We start from the raw sequence: 14395 nt of genomic DNA on the forward strand, positions 1-14395 counted from the left end.
TTTTGAACTGTACATTGGCAAATACTGTATAAGATTCCAATATAGCTGTAGTTAAGCAACACATGAAGAATTCTATGTACAAACAAGTTGGCTTTTTCTTTATTTTTGAAATAATGGTTAGTAAAGAACGGAGAGGGCTCTTTTATGTTCTTTCCCCCTCTTCCTTTTATTTTCTTCGCCTTTCTTTTTTCTTGCTGCGGCATGGTTCCTTGTGGTGAAACTGAACCGAAGGTTCAGCGCAAGACAGTCAGTGGGAAACTGCACTGATGGTAATTGGCGGTCAGGCATTATTTTTTGCGTCACGTGATCCTTGTTCTTGGCCACGGCGCTGATCTTTGCCATGTTAGCTGCTGTGCTGAGTCAACGAGTGGTTCTGCAAGGACACAGAAAAGAAACAAGGGAGACATTATGATCACACACAACAAATGTATCTTTCAGTTTCCTTCCCTTTCATTAAAAAGGACATTGGGGACATTTTTTTTTCATCTTTCATAACAAGGACAATGCTCTGCACCGAGAAACATATTTCAAATGATATGATTGACTTATGATTAGCTTGACATTTGAACGACGTCATCATTAGGCTTTCATTATTCAGATCCAATTGACTTGCGCAGGAGTTGGACCTGTGTGGATTAATAGCAGTTTGGGATTAAGCAAAATTAAGTCGGGGTCTAACACAAAGGCACAAGGCCACTGACCACCACTAGCATCGCATCAGAAAACCTGCCTCCCGAAGACTGTTGTGTGCACGGAGGCAAATCCAGAACAAGACACTGGCGCACCTGATGGAACGTCATCCTTGGATCCAGTGATTACATTACTCAAAATGTGCTGTAAATGCACGCTGCAGAAAAAAAGCTGTCGAGAAATACTTTCTGTGCAGGTGAGGCCGTTGACGATTTGATCCTCTACACTTCTGTAAATATGTAACGGTGCACAATTCACTCCAACGGGATAACACAGTGACAATATCACTCTGTTTTTGCTGTATCTCCCAAATTTATGCAGGCACACACACACAGGCCGTTGAGAGTGGTTGTAGTGGGGCAGCTGTGCCAGGTTCTTTAAAGGGAGTGTGGACCAGGGGGTGTGTAACTGGTGTCCCTGGTGGGCTGAATCCAGGTCATCTTTTGAAGTGACTGCTAATCCCTTTAATGCAAACTACATGCCCCACTTGCTGCGCTCTGTTTAAAACACGGGCCTTGGACTCTCTAAACTGGCATGGACTAGACACACCTGTCACAGAGTCATCAGCACGCGCATGCATGCACAAATACACACACACCTCAGCGCACACACACACACACACACATTTTGTCCCGCCACACAGGCACAGAATTAAGTGCACAAGCATGCGAGATGACAGTTTTACGGATAAACTAGTTTGAAAATAAGGCGGTGAGGGAGAGACGATCTGAAATGATTACCGCAACCTCAGAGAGAAGGTTTACCAAAGCAGTCACCTTCAGTCCTGTTGGTGCAGAATCCCTCGGGCAGTTCTAGGAGACGACTATTACCCCCCCCCCCCCCCCCCTTTGCATTCATTCCTTCCCTCTTTACCCTTTCAGCTGCCTCCATATAAAGCATTTAAACACCTCGACAGCTTTCCTTTCAGCTAGGGCGATTACTTCCCGACAGGTGGGGTAATAAGCTGTTTGACGGGGGAGCAGGAGTGTGACCCCTGTAAGGGTTAGCGTGGCTCGCCTGGGCCCTGCTCTCCCTTTTTTTTTTTTTTTAAGAGCCGGCCCCGGACAGCTCCTCTGCTTCCCGCTCTCCTCTCTTGCTGAAATAAAGCTCCTTTAAGTGAGTCTGGGAGGAGACTCCCCACGGGACACACTCTCTCTCTCTCTCTCTCTCTCTCTCTCGCTCTCCCCACCTCACCTCCTCCCCCTCCTCCCCCTCCACCAACCCCCTACCCCCCGGTGAAGACATCCTTGGTGTTGCTGAGGAGGGACAGGAGCACGGCAACCTTATTAATGAATGCGGCCCATTACCCGTCAGCCTGGCTCCTCGGCGACTCCCAGAAGCCCCTGCAGTACGTGACTTCAAATGGCAGGATATTGACACGAGCAGAGCAAAGCGGCTAGGAGTGTGTGTGACCGTGTGCGTGTGTGTGTCTGTGTGTGTGTGTGTATGTGGAAAAGAGAGAGAAACAGAGAGAGGAAAATTGTGCTCAACTGAGTGTGCATGCCTTTGTGCGAGTGTGCCAGTGCGTCTAGGTGCGTGTGTGTGTGTGTGTGTGTGTCTGTGGACCCCAAAGGAACGTAGCTCCTTGGATATAATGTAGGGCTCGTAACAGCTATTAGAGGGGAAAATAACCCCTCTGGGGAATGGCTCCCCCCTCTGCATGTCCCAGCTCCGTCTGACACACACTGCATTCTACCTTTTCCTTAAACATGCCAGGAGTTTTCTCACTGAGGGCTTTCTCAAGGACGGTGTTAAACGACTTCAGTGGCTGTGGCAGCCATGCAGACTAAAGGGAAATAGAGGAAAAAGAAAACCTTAAAAGAAGATGAAACTGATACCTTTATCTCTGTGGATACTAAACTCTGCAGTGTAGCTATAAACTGTTCTGTGTATGAGTATGGAGGGTGAAAGGGAGAGGGGGGAATTCACTTTCCAATCTTCATCCCTGTCAAGTTTCTTCAAGTACCTCTGCATCGGCGGCGGCGCTGTATAAGTTAAATACTGACGGCACCCAACCACAAATGTCAAATTCGATGTGAAACACCCAATTCAGATCTTAGTGCAATAAAATGACCAAAATGTCCACTGCCCCGGCAAGGAAGATGTCACTAATGGTGTCACACCAGAATCACAGCAATTTAGGATTAGATGCCCTCCATTAAGCCTTTTAGCTCTCATCCTAACTCCCTCCTTCAATGCCACCCTATTCCCCCTGAAACTCTGCCATTCCTCTTATCATCCATTTCCTTCCCTCCTATCCAACCCTTAATCTCCTCCTCGATCCTTTCAACCACCTGCTGGCCACACAGGCCTGCTGCAGGGCCCAGTTAGCAGCAGTGTTCAGGTAAACCATAGCAGTCAATTCTCCACTAAATTAAATTTTGCTCTGATCAATAATGCGCACCCGCTTCTCCCTTATGAAGACTGGCTGCATTGGCTCGGAGCGAGCCTCCTCCTCCTCCTCCTCTCCTATTCTCTCATCGGCTCTGTGCCACCGTTAAAACCACCACTTTCATCTGATTACATCACCCCACTGCAACGCCCTCAGGGGTAGTGGGAGAGGAGGGGGAACATCCGGCAGGGGTCTTGTGTACTCATGCAAACAGGTGCAACATGTCTTAGGAATTTAACACTGCCGCAGAGAGGGAGAGGGTGAGAGAAAACGGGGAACGATTGGGGGAAGAGCAGAGAGATCGAGACAGAGCAAGTTGGCTGGGGAGTTGATTTATTAACTAATCATTCTTTATGTCGTTCCCCATTGCTCCGGTCTCTCATCGATAGCACCCGGTCTCCAGTGAGGCAACAGAGGTGCATTTCTTACATCAGCTCTGCAAAGGAAGTCCAGCGAACTAACACACATCCTCTCTTTCATCTGATCTCGCTGCATTAAAGACAATCTTCACATTGTCCAACATCACAGAGAAATGTAAAGCCTAATCGCAAGCCGACAATGTTTGATTAGCATGATGTTAATACCTGCAGAGCACATGTTAAGTATAGCCTACATTGCGTTTGCTCTTCTACCTGGTGTTATCCAGCATGTAACATTAAACCCAGGCTTTATCGAGTGGTGAGAGAGCTGAGCGAGCAGTAACGACTTTTTCAGCCATGGCCTTTTCAAGGCATCTCTCGCAAACAAAGCAGTGTGCACTTTACACAAGCGTGGAACTGAACCACTGAATTAAACTTGAAACTTGAATTTGTAATGTTACGCATCCCTCAAATAGGAGCTGTAGCTTCAAATTCTAAAATTCTTTTTAACATTTATACATCATGTATTGCATAGAAATGTCTCCAAAATGAAATTGAGTGCATGAACTAACACTGAATAGAAGCCATGGCGTCACTTAGGTTGAGCTACAAAACTAGGTTTAGGAAAAGTTTGTTACGTAACCTGAGTATGTTATGTAAGTCCATGTTGAGTTTTGGTTTCACACCGGACACGAACAGCAGCCTCCTGGGTAAAAGACCGTCCATCCATCAGGATATAAAAAGGTATTGAAAGTCTATTGAACAGATTATTAGGTTGGGGTATTCTCTGAGAATATTGCAATTGTAAATTTCTGACAAATGGAAAACTTAGTCGCATTAATTAATAATGAGTTAAAGAATCGAGACATTTATTTGTGTCTGTTGACCTGCTAACATGTGCTCGTAACGGTAAAGCATGGATGTGCTAATGTGAGTCAAGTAAGTCTTAGTTACAGTAAAGATTACTCATTAAAGAAACTATTTAATTAGAAGAGTGAAGCACATTTATTTTAACCCCTGCGGCTAAAGTGTCTTATTTAGTTTATCTATAATCAAAAATTTGATGGAACAGTCAAAAACTGTAAACATCCCCCTCTAAGCTCTGATTAAAAGTCTTATCAGTCTGTGCGGAGTTCCTCCAAACCTTGCATGGCTGACATACGGTAAAGTCTGCATAGCTACATCAGGAGCACGGGGAGTGTGCACAAAACCACTGAGACCTGTGCATACCCGGAGTCATCACTCAGGAATTTAATTAACGCACAAGAGAACGTCATCAAATGATACTAAAACAAAGAACCCGTGCTCTGTCTTTGAGGTTCCGAGCTGCAGGGTGACTTAAAGCAATCAAATGACTTCGGATATTCGAAGCTAATGCCTGTCTGTGTAACGATTGAAGGATAAACAACGGACAGTACTGACCCCGTCGCGTCTCGGGTAATTTTGCAAAAGTTCTGCCGCCGTGAGAAGTGTTTTCTTATCGCTCAAAACTACTGCGGAGAAAGACACGAGTGCTGCATTCTGCCTTGATCTTTAATGGTGTGTTGAACTCGGCCCAGTATTGACTCAGTCCTCCCTTTGTGCATTCCCTACTGTTGACCAGTCCACTGAGGGAGTAATCCTTCCCCGCTTTGACCTCAGGCCAGGCTTACTGCCGGCTAGTTTGGCCAATGAAGAACACAATCAAATAAATTAATAAATAAATAACACAGCAGTTGGCATTCTCCACAGTCATCACTTATCAGGCCGTGGGGACGGTTGACCCCAAACGCTGTTGTGCCACAACCGGCCTGGTCTCCTTGGTAACAGACTGTCTTGTTTGAAGCGAGGTGCCCGGGGAGTCATGGCCATACAGTAACGGCACGAGGCTAGGGCGGAGTTGACAACAGCAATGCATTTCAATGTCTTCCATGTGTGTCACTTTGCGTCCGCTCGCATTTGCACTGAACGCTTGTAAAAATATATATTACATCCATAGTGCTGGAAACGCTTTGATTAGATGTCTAACTACCCCGACCAAATGCTTCTGAGGTGTAACCGGAGATGACGGACCACCCTTTTTGTGGGTTGGTGCTTTGTAGCTCCAAATGATACTCATTACCCTGTCTAAGTAGACAAGTGAATGGTACTAGAAACACACTATGCAGTGATCCCGCTGTTTGACTGAGGTAGCAAAACAACTGCACAACTGCTGTGTTATTATGGGGCCTCATTAAGTGAGGAGAGAGTGGGAGACGGGGGAGAGGGAGAGAAGGAAAGCAATAGAGAGAGGGCCAGCGAGAGGGAGGAGAAAAGTAGAAAAAAAAACAAAAAAACACTGGAGAGCGATACAAACCGTAGTCTGAGGTGATAGCAACACACAGATGCCTTTCCAGCCAAAATGAAGACTATGACTAAAGAACCCAATTAAGGGCTTTCTTAGGGGAGCCATCTTGGGAGGGGGATGGGTCTTCCTGGGACATGAGCCCTGGGCTACATCCTCTAATTAGACAGAGCGAGGGGGGAGGATCTCTGCCTGTCACTGGGAGGGAGATGGGGTCCATGGGGTTCCACATGTCAGTCCCAGAAACAAAACACAATTACTCTCACATTTAACCACTTCAGTCAGGGACAGACTTTGACTAGGGATGTTACAGAGCGTCTGCCCCCCCCCACCACCCCCCTCCTCCCTCTCCTGTGCTGCTTGATATGCCACTTCACAAATGCAGAGATTTCTGAGGACTAAATTTTCTGCTGCATTTCCGCGTTCCTATCGGAGGGCGAGAGTCGAGCTGCACTCACATGTTTTCCCACCGAAATGGAGGAGCGACCCGGAACATTTGCTTTTAATTGACGCGTATCATTTCAACATCCCTTTCCGAAAACTGAAGAGACAAATTACTTTGGTGGATCTGAAAATTCGAGAGGGAATAATTGTTCTAATGCTGTTTATTTTGGCCTCTGCTGCATTTTGTTAACATCAACAGCATAATAGACACTTGAACATCAAATCACTACAGGCAGTAAATTAAACCTGCAGTGAATTTCCTGAGAAGCGCCCGAAAAATGGCGTTCATCAAAGTTGCCGAAAGAGTCAACTAAGAAAAGTAAAGGAGACATGTTTGAGGGAGAGATCCGGTGATGGATTCTAGCACAGTACACCAAGCGTCTCCTCTTTGTTTGGATTTAACTTTCCCCAGTGGTGCAACACAGGAAAAAGAAAAAAAAGAACAGCTCAAAGGCTTCTGGGAGTTTTTGTCATGTCTCCCTCCAGACAATGTGTTTGCATGCACATATCATACCCTGGGAGAGACAGACACAAAGATAAATACATACTGCACGCACACAGATGTATACACACACAGAGAAAGAGAATATCCTCCCAGGATCATTAGGTCTGTCATGCTGTCTAATTCTGATCCACCTACAAAACTAGAACACCACGATTGTGATACATCACTAGTCATCTAAGGGTGTTTATGTCCGCATTTACAGTGTGTGTACAGTGTTGTACATAATTATAAATAAGCTTAAATATTAATGATGGCGCCTCACAAGCAGCTGTTTTCTTTTCTTCTTCCTTAATTCATTGTTCTTTTATTTTGTAGTGCAACTTTTTTGAAATGGTGACAGAATCCTGAGCACCTGGGGTGATGAAGAAGAAAACAAGTTGTCATATAAAAGGAAAAGGAATATATATATATGCAACTTTCAAAAGCGTTGAAGAGCTGTCACACTTGGCAGATCAAGATATTCTGAGAAAATGGGGTGTTTGAGAGCCGCTGAGGGACAATCACACAAAGCTTTGCTTTTGTGCGACACTTTTGGGACGTGGGGCAGTTGGGGCGTTTTTGGGGGCATGTTTTAAAATTCATAAAAAAAAAATAGAAAGAAGAAGAAAAAACTTCTGGGAATTAGGTCTCTGTGCTTCGCGCTGAAGACGTCGTGAGAAAGGAAGGTGGATAAGAAAGGCCTAAATATTGTTTTGAAGAGCCATCATTCATAGAATGAACTCAAGTCATTCCATGCATCATAATATTAAAAACACAGCACACTGCATACACACTTTGGATGCAATTAACCCATTTCATGCAGCTGTTTCCTCTATAGCTCTCTCTCCCCAACTCCCTCCCTTCTCTGCGGCTGTCCATCTCTAATTCTTTCCTCCTCTTTGCCGCCGTAGACGGACGTTATGACATGCATAGTTGTTTACACCTGGTGACCGTGAAGCCTATAAATATGCTTAATTAAAACAGTGGAATTGGTCACAGCTTGGCAATAATGGCTATCACACGGGGAGAGGAGAATCTCATTTGTGTGGGGAAGTAGAACGTGATGCAGATGTGCTCTTGTCACTTTCAGCACTCATTAAGGCCAGGGCGCTGTGGATCGTCTTTGAAGGAATCCTTTTAAAAGACACTCCAATTAAGGTATGTGTCCTGCGGGCGTCTGAGGAGAGGGAGAAGTAATACGGTACCCCGGTCCTTCCACTCCTCCGCCGATCGCGGCACGACTTAACACATGACTTACAATTTCGTGTCACTTCTAAGCAACGATAATGAAATTGGACGATTGAGAGGAAAAAAATATATAGAGACAGCCCGGCTTAAAAGGACCGAGGGAATCTCGCGCAGAAAATGTCATCTTCACTGTTACTGTTACTTCAATCTCATTGTCTTGTCTTGTCTTTGGAGGAACTGGAATCGGCAGAGCCCTCCAGTACGCCGCATCTCTGGAGGAGCTGAACTTGTGGGTTTTTCTTCACAAATTAACTGCACTCGAGAGAAATGTCAGATTTAAGCCGTGGCTAATACTGCAAACCGATCAGTTAATGAAGCTGGTTAATTAATCCAGCCTATAGCAGCGTTGTCAGTGTCTCAGTTCCTTTTTCGCGTTGTAAAAAGCTACTGCATCCAACCGAAGCCAACGCAAAGTGTATGTTTCACATTGCAATATGGACTTTGCTCGAACCAACATTGTCTGCTCAAAAGGGGGGCGGCTGCTTTTCAATTTTCTTTTATCTAAATTTCAAATCGTAAAATAAAAGTGTCTTATTTGGGAGAGAGGATGAAGTGAAGCCATGTCTCCTAGTTGCTCAAGGGGTGGGCAGTAGTTGAGGGTCAGCGAGAGCGCTGCACAGCCAGCCAGCTTGCCCTCCCCATCAGCACCTCGTGAAATATCTAGACTTTGCTCCATATTTTAATAGGGTGAGGGAGAGGGATGCACAGGGTGGAGGCTGTGTGAGTGTGTGTGATGGTGGAGGGGAGTCCTCTGGAGAGTTTCGAGGGGAATGGTGGTCTCTGCATCTCAGTGCTTATTTTTTTTTTTGTGTCCGTGAAAGAAAGAGGAAAGAGGGAGAGAGCGAGGGAGAGCAAGAGAGATTATTCTCCTTTGGAATCTGGATTCTGGGGCACACAGGCCCAGGAGTCAGTCAATCTGGCCAGTCTGAGGGGGGCGGCTGGGCGGGGGGTCCTAGGAGGGCTGATTAGACGGATGCTCTCCCATCATCCAGCTCGACAGGCTGGCGAAAATTGGCTAGCCCCTCGCAGGGTAGAGTTCACGGGGGGAGGCAGTGGGGGAGGATGTGGAGCGGTGCACTGGATACCTGTCACAGCCTTTGGTCTGTTTCAGGATCTCAGCAGCAAATTAATAAAATATCGTTCCTGCTTCCCTTTACCTGCCGTGGCAGCTCTCCCTCTCGCCGCTGCTTCTCCCTGCTTGCATTGGCCCTTTGACCCCTCCGACTACTATGAGAGATGAGGAGCCCAGGCAGCCTGCGAGTGGGCCAGAGTGTCAGGGAGAAACAGGGAGAAACTCCAAACTCAAGACCCGGCAAAGGGGGAGAGCTTCCACTTCTCGCGCTGCTGGAAGACAGCTCCACTTCAGACGGACTGACAAACGACTGCCCCATGTCAGGGAGACATTTTTGAAGTGTGATGCATGGGAAATGGCAACCGCAAACAAACAACTAAAAACAAGACTCCAACCTGCAGTGTTTGAGAAGGGCTTCAACTATAGACAGTGAAAGTGGCAAATCTAACATCCACCAAGTTCAGGAGTTGCGTCTTCAGATAAAGAAGGAAGTTGGTCACGATATCAATAAACTGACGACGTGCATTTTTCTGCGTGAATGTGATAAGAAACAGTGCGTATGCGCGCATCCAAATGAGCAACATATGTGTTTGAGAGAGTGTGAGCGTGCACTCACACGGGACTGCCTTTAGAGCGGGGCGCAGGTTGAGAGTAAGGATCATCTTATCCCCCACGCTCATCCCCGCTCTCCTTTCATGAGCCCCCGTTTCACAACAAAGTGCCATAGGTCTTTCATGTTCCACTCTTGTCTTTTCACACAGGGTGTAAAACAATATAATCATGCATGAAACAACACCTCCGGGAAGTGGAGATCACAACATTCCAAAAAAAAAAAATGGCAAACAAAAAAAAATAAAAAAAGTAGTAAAAACATCCCCAGGTTAGACTGTTTACAGGTGCCTACAGCAACCCATGGCTGTATAGAGAACACGCGTACTAATCAGAGATGAAAATGTGATGTATTGGAGGCCTTGGCATTAATGAAAAGATTCCATGTTAGCAGTTTGGTGGAGCATCAGGCTTGATAGATAACCTTCCACGGCGCTCAAATGTCCAGCAGATAACGATCACATTCACCTTCCTCCTGGCAGACACGCGCCTCTATGTTTACAACCTGAATCTCAATATGAAAATCGTTGCCGATCAATGGGCAGCCAGGCCCTGGATACTTCCTCTGGCTACCTGCTAATACGCTGTGCTGCTAATCCAAGTTTCGGGTAAATGTACTTGGAGGATGAGGTCAGGAGCTTTTGGTTTCTCTCTGCGCTTTAAGGCGAATTAAGAACAATTTCGGTGATTGGGCTGAACGCTTTTGTTGTAGGCTGCTCATTTTTTAATGATTCAGTTTCAAAAGGTAATAGAAAAAGATTCTGGATATGAGAAGTGTGCCGTGTGTAAGGCAGATAATCCCCAAAACAAAACAGAGCTGCTTGAAAACACCACCACAGTGAAATAATATAATAAGGTCTGTTTCATTTTTTCAGCTCCTCCAAGGACCGGAGAAAAAGATTGCTAGAAAACGGATTATCTCTCTAACGTTGCGAGTTCATAAGTCCAACTACTAACTTTGTTGAAGGGCAGATACGGTCTCCCGAAGGACAAAGCTCATATTTAGCCATGAGGCCTCCTCTGTGATTAGGAGGGGAGATGCAGGCATATTGACTCAACTGTGTTTTTGCCTCTGCACTGCATGTAATTACCTCTTCAAAAACGAACATTCCACTAATCCTCTAATTCCAGATATTTTAGTGCTCTGCTGGTCTAATAAGCAAATCAAATCATATCTGCACATCACAAATGAGTTTTGGAAACGGACCGAAATAATTCCTTCTGAGTCTCTCATCCCAGCCGGGATGGAGAGGATAGCCGGAGTGCGGTGAGCGGTGTTTAGTGTTTGTTAAGCTGTCATGTGTGATTAGCGGTCGCAGCTTCTTGCTGGTGGCCCTTTTTTTTTTCTTTTTTCGTGCAAACGCCAGCCCGAGGCTCACCTGTAACTCTGTCTGGAAGAAGAACTTCTGTGGGCACTGCGAGCAGTCGTAGATCTTATCCTCCTGACCGTGTGCAGAGAAGATGTGCTGCTGGAGCTTATTGGCCTGGACGAATACTGCTCACATGCAAGGAGAGGAGACACAGGGAGAGAGAAGGAATTCATGAATGTTAGCGTGAGACATGTTGTACATAACGCATTTCAAATGTCACCGCAAGATGCCCATACTCTTTGCTTCCTATTGTTGACTGTGGTAAATTAGAGTAGTAGCCTGCGTCAAGGGAAAAAAAAGGCAACATCATAATTGCATCTGCCGGAGTAAAAATTGAAGACAGAGTATGTCAAATGGCAAGGAAAATGACTTAATTACAAACAAATGAATGCACTATCAACAACGGAAAAAACATTGTTATGAGCAATATAATTGAAAAAAAAAAAATAACAGAACAATTTAGATGTTAACTGTGAAGCTAGAGTGGTCATATTTATGGCACTAGAGCTAGCGAATGCATAATGTTTTGGTAATAATGATGCTCTTTATTTAGCACTACAGTGGGGACAACAAGCCAGCAAATAAACAACCACGAAAAAATTGGCATGGCTTCAAGTGCAAAACATGGCCTCCATTAGTCTACATCGCTAATTATATTGACAATATAAATATTCATGATGTTGCACTACTTATTCATGCAGGCTCAGTCTACATTCACCATCGTATCAACACACAACTCACTGGAACTTAAAACATATACCGTACATGTGTGCTTTAATTAAGCCATAGTCCACACTGGAAAGCTAAGGGGGAGCCAATTGTGTGCATCTTGAGTGTGTGTGTGTGTGTGTGTGTGTGTGTGTGTCTCTGCATTCTCCAAGGAGCACTTCAAACATGCCGTTTGTTATCCCAGACCCTTGTGCTTTAAGGACGGCTGTCTAATCTCAAAGGTCTGGATGTTCTGGAAAAGTTAGCATGTGGAGGCTTCATTTGAATTTCTTACAGCTCAAAATAACTTGTTCTTCTAATGCGTGCACCACCGAGGAGAGCAGGGGAGAAAACGCACAGCCACAAAAAGGTGAGGTGTCTGTCGGAGATGGCTTTGGGGTCGCCGCAGCCTCCGCAACGTTAACGTGTCCCAATTTGAGCTCACCTGGGAGAGCGGTTATTAATTATTGAGCTGCGTACACTCGAGACGCACTCGGTTTCATTGAATGTCACAGTCCTGACCTGGGAAATAAAAGTTTGGATTCAAAGCAGTCACACTGTGGCGGTGCTTTCAGACTGCTAATGTCCGGGTGACAGCTGTCTCTGGAACATGGCGGCATGTTAACCAGAAATGAACAAACCTCCGCTAATGAACAAACAACAACTCCATGGTCCATTTCTGAAACTAATGACCTCAATGATATGAAGACAAACATAACTGCAGATAGATGGCTGGTTTTTACGGTCCGCTACAAAACATTGCCGCTCAAGGTTAAGGCCTTGGCTATCATGTGCATTTGTGCCTCTGTTATGCTCTAAAAACGATGACAATTTTCTTTGTGGGGAATACATGCTCTGGAAGACAAAATGCGCTGATAAACAATAGCTTTTTTCTTTCGCTGCGATTTGTCTGCTTATACTGTACAGAGGCAGGTCACAGCAGCCGCAGGAAGCCTTCATTATGTCTTTGGCTAGCGGAGGAAAAAGTCAATACAGCAAAAATAAAAATGGATTTGAGACTTGGGGGGCCTTCAAATACTGTACAATAGGGCCAAACACAACTGAGATGTCAAGTTGGCTGATGCTCGCTGCTTACGTGCATATCTGGTCCAGTTCCAGTAAGAGACACATTTAATCAGCTATGCATTTACCAATTTATGGCTCTGCATTCATTCTCATGCGAGTGGATAATGGCAGCTGATTTAAAGTGCCAGAGCCTCAAATGCACTAATGGCACTTACAAGTCTGCTGTAAGAACAATAAATACTAAATGGACTTATGACATTTCGGGCAACAATTTAAATGGAAGCTCAACTACATGAATTAGCTAAAAAGTAGTTAAGTTTTGACATTTTTCAGGCTTGGCTTGTATTTATGATTAATAAAGATGATTGGAAAACGCGGCGCATGCTAATATCAGCTGTGGGAGCCAGAATGAAAACTCTTTCTTTAACGTCATCATCAAATTAGCATGCAACGTGTAATAAAGGGATAAGCTGAGACGGGCAATGAGGGGACATTGTATTGGAATTCAGCAGCATGGGTCACATATGAAACATGCCACAGCATTGCGAGGAGAAAGTCGTCCTGGAGGGTTAAAATGAGGACATGGAGGAACGGGAGAGAAATAATCCAAAACCACATCCAAACAGGATCAGTGGCCGGCCATTGTGTCTCTCCCTGCTGAGAACGAGAGAGAATAAGGGAGGGAGGGAGAGAACTTTGTGGAGTTTGTTGGCCGCGGAGCCAGAGCAGAGCGGAGCTGAACAGAGCGCTGAGCCGGGTTGGGCGTCAGGGGTGTCAGGGCTGAGGGGGCTGAGGGGCCAAGGTCTCCTCGCTGTGGGGGATATTAAGCCCTCTGATTAGATCTCAGGGGCCGCCCATGGCAGACGTCTCCTTTACTACAGGCCCCAGCTCATCTTTATTTTGGCAGGGTGGTGCTCTCTGCAGGCTGCACTGCACCAATACTAAGCTGTTTGTGCAAGCAGGGGAAAAAAAGTTTATCCTTTTTTCCCCCCCTTTCTCCTCTTCATTTATTTATTCGTCTAGCCGACATGTGTTTGTTTCTGCTTAATCCAAGAGTTCACGATGCAGAGGCCGATCCAAGCGTTCTGAGGCGACACAAACACGTCGGCTGTGTGAGTTGATTTGGCTTTACGAGCTGATAACTGCTAGTTTCGGGTTAAAGCTGAGCCTATGTCGTCGCATTTTTGGATGCAAGATGTCACAATTCTAACAGCGCGCACCAGCAGAACGTGGGCAGCAACGGAACAAAAAGCCAATTAAACTACTGTATTTGTCGAGACTATTGCGGATTTGCATCCTGTAGTTTTTCGAGTTTGTACTTCCCGCTGTGACATAAGTAAAAGAAAAGTGTATACACACACAGACACACACACACACACGACTTTCATCAGGCACACTTTCTTCTGTTTTGTTTGTCTTAAGCACATATTCCCAATCACAATTTCCACACCAGCCCTCACCAACGCTCCTAAGGGTGCAGGCAGACACTTCTAGCTGCAGGCTCCCCCACTTCTGAAACCTGTCAAATCTGTCCTGGGAGAGTCAGCCTCCCTCTCATCATCCAGGGGCTTATGGACCTCTCTCCATTTACCCTCCCTTCCCTACACAGTTCTCTTTTCCTCCTTCTCTTCCCCTCTTTCATCTCACATCCAAACTTGCCAGTTGCAACC

The 14395-nt window shown here is 45.6% G+C and overlaps 1 protein-coding gene across 1 annotated transcript in view; it reads right to left on the minus strand.

Annotated features, from left to right (window-relative positions):
- Positions 1 to 14395, minus strand: part of LOC306705965 (zinc finger protein 521-like) — a gene marked incomplete at its 5' end in the record, with an annotated part of 88737 nt that continues 74342 nt past the window's right edge. The window contains 2 exons of the mRNA XM_079172872.1: positions 1 to 373; positions 11001 to 11116. Coding sequence (XP_079028998.1) covers positions 344 to 373; positions 11001 to 11116 — 146 coding nt within the window. The 3' untranslated portion in view covers positions 1 to 343. The remainder of the gene's footprint in view (positions 374 to 11000; positions 11117 to 14395) is intronic.

This window comes from Pholis gunnellus (genome assembly GCF_910591455.1).
Source record: "Pholis gunnellus genome assembly, chromosome: 14".
Taxonomy (NCBI): Eukaryota; Metazoa; Chordata; class Actinopteri; order Perciformes; family Pholidae; genus Pholis; species Pholis gunnellus.